Genomic DNA, 2,073 nt, shown 5'->3' on the forward strand with positions numbered 1-2,073 from the left:
GGAAGATAAACCCCCTGACAGCCCCGCAGCGGGGGAGTTGGCGGGGGGCGAGCAAAAAGGGGAAGGGGGGGTACAGCCCTGGGTACAGCCCCCCGCCTTGTCGCCTTACAGAGCTGGACCTGAATACCAAGTGCATCGTGGAGATGGAAGGGAACCAGACCGTGCTTCACCCTCCGCCTTCCAACACCAAGCAGGGAGAAAGGTAAAAACTCAAGTCGCCGTGTCCCAAATAAAAACCCGTCCCCGGTTCCTCTGCCTCACCCTCGCAGCCGCTTCGCCCGGCTTTGTTTAGGGGAGCGGCGGGGTCCTGGAGCTCTTGCTGGGGGAACAGGCAGAGGCAAAGCAGGCGAGGGTGAGCGCCAGCCGGGGATCGCTGCCTTGGACTGGCATCCCTTGGCAAGTGAGGACCAGACTGTCCGTAACCTGGCTTCCCGAGTGAGGTCGGAGGTACCCAAATTGGGATTTGAAGATCCTTGTTGGCCTGGCCTAAGATTTAAAACCCGATTCTTGATTAACTGCTCAAAAAAATAAGTTGTTCATTAGGTAAGGACTTAAACTGACTAACTGTGCTGTTTTCAGAAATTTCCTTTGAGTAGGAGGCTGCTAATGACTTGATGTAACCTGTGGGGGAACAAGAAGCAGAATCTGAATTTTATGCTAGTGACGGTATTTTTTTTTAAGCTTGTTTACTGGGTTTTAATGCATTTGCATTTGAAAAGGCTGTAATTGCTAGATGCTTTATTAATTCCTTGTTGTTCTGTGAAGCAGCCTATGAGAATATGCTAAAATAATTTTGAAATCTGGCATTTAGTTGTGATGCCCCAGTAAAAAATATCCTTGGAAATAATCCAAAATACCAATGCACTAGACTGTAAAAATAGATCAGAACAGGAAAAGATTTCTTTCCTTTGAGGGAGTGTGGGGAAAGACAGGGAGGTGCAAGGGGGATAGTTACATTTTATGCTTATCTGTTCAGTTACCTGTTGACTGCTCAACAGTAAGTGGATCTGTTAAATGTAGGTAATGGCAAGGAGCATGAAATCATTTGCATGGTTATGGAGGTTTTAATCTGAACACTTTCCTAGTACTCAAGGTTTTATTAAGAATATTTTTGATTGAGTTCATAGTAGTTATAAAGAAACCGTAGAATGATAATATGTTGTAAGTTTTTTGTTTTTTTTTTTCCTCAAAGGCAGTATATCACGCTTTTATAGTTTTCCAGCAGAAAAGGTTGACACGTTTTCTATTTTACATGTCCAAGATATAAAGGTGCTTCTCACATTAATCCATATACTGGAATATAGCTGTAATCACACCAGTTTAGTTTAAATCTGACTTGCATTGTCTTCAGAACCATTGTTGTGGCTAATGTGCTGGTCTGGGTCTTGAAAGATCTGTGCTTGTTTCCTGCCCCTTTCACAGATCTTTGTGTGATCTTCTACAAGTCATGCTGCCTCTTGTGGGTCTTAGCATCCCATCTGTAAAATAGAAATCTTGTTTTTGTTGAGACTATTCTATTTTAGAAAGTATGGGGTTTTTTTCCCCTCCTGTTTATTGAAGTGTATATATGGCCTCCATCACAACACTGCTATAATAACATTAACTCTTTAAAGTGAGTGGATTTAACAGGTATAAAACATGAAATACAAATCGAGTTTACAAAGCAAGAACAGAATTAACATTTAAAAATCATTATTTCAGTAGACTAAAGAGCCTAAGGGCCAGATGGTTTAATAAAGAGCCTGTAACGTGAATTTTGCTTGTAGTGCGCATTGGCCTGCAGGTATTCAGTGAGAGGGTGCAGTGACTCTGTCTGTTGAGAGCTTATGTGGTTTGTGTTTATCTGGCTTTAATACCTGTAATATATATATAAATTCTCTTACTTGGTTGCAATTGTCTTCTGGTTCTGTGCCAAGAGCCTTCCGGGTGAGCTGTGACGCTTGTGTGCGACCTCACCATTGACAGCTGTGTTGGCAAGTGATAGCTGTCCTCTTTGCAGCCCAGTGTGAGGCTGGGATTTGGCCGGCTGTTACATGTGTGTTTGAAACAACTGCCCAATGTGTTATTGGAAAT

At 42.8% G+C, this 2,073-nt stretch overlaps 1 protein-coding gene across 1 annotated transcript in view; it reads left to right on the forward strand.

Annotated features, from left to right (window-relative positions):
* The first annotated feature begins 143 nt into the window (after positions 1–143).
* Positions 144–2,073, forward strand: part of KIF13A (kinesin family member 13A) — a 115,022-nt gene continuing 113,092 nt past the window's right edge. The window contains exon 1 of the mRNA XM_010285816.1: positions 144–202. Within this exon, the coding sequence (XP_010284118.1) occupies positions 144–202 (59 nt within the window). The remainder of the gene's footprint in view (positions 203–2,073) is intronic.

Source organism: Phaethon lepturus, unplaced genomic scaffold, assembly GCF_000687285.1.
Source record: "Phaethon lepturus isolate BGI_N335 unplaced genomic scaffold, ASM68728v1 scaffold10494, whole genome shotgun sequence".
Taxonomy (NCBI): Eukaryota; Metazoa; Chordata; class Aves; order Phaethontiformes; family Phaethontidae; genus Phaethon; species Phaethon lepturus.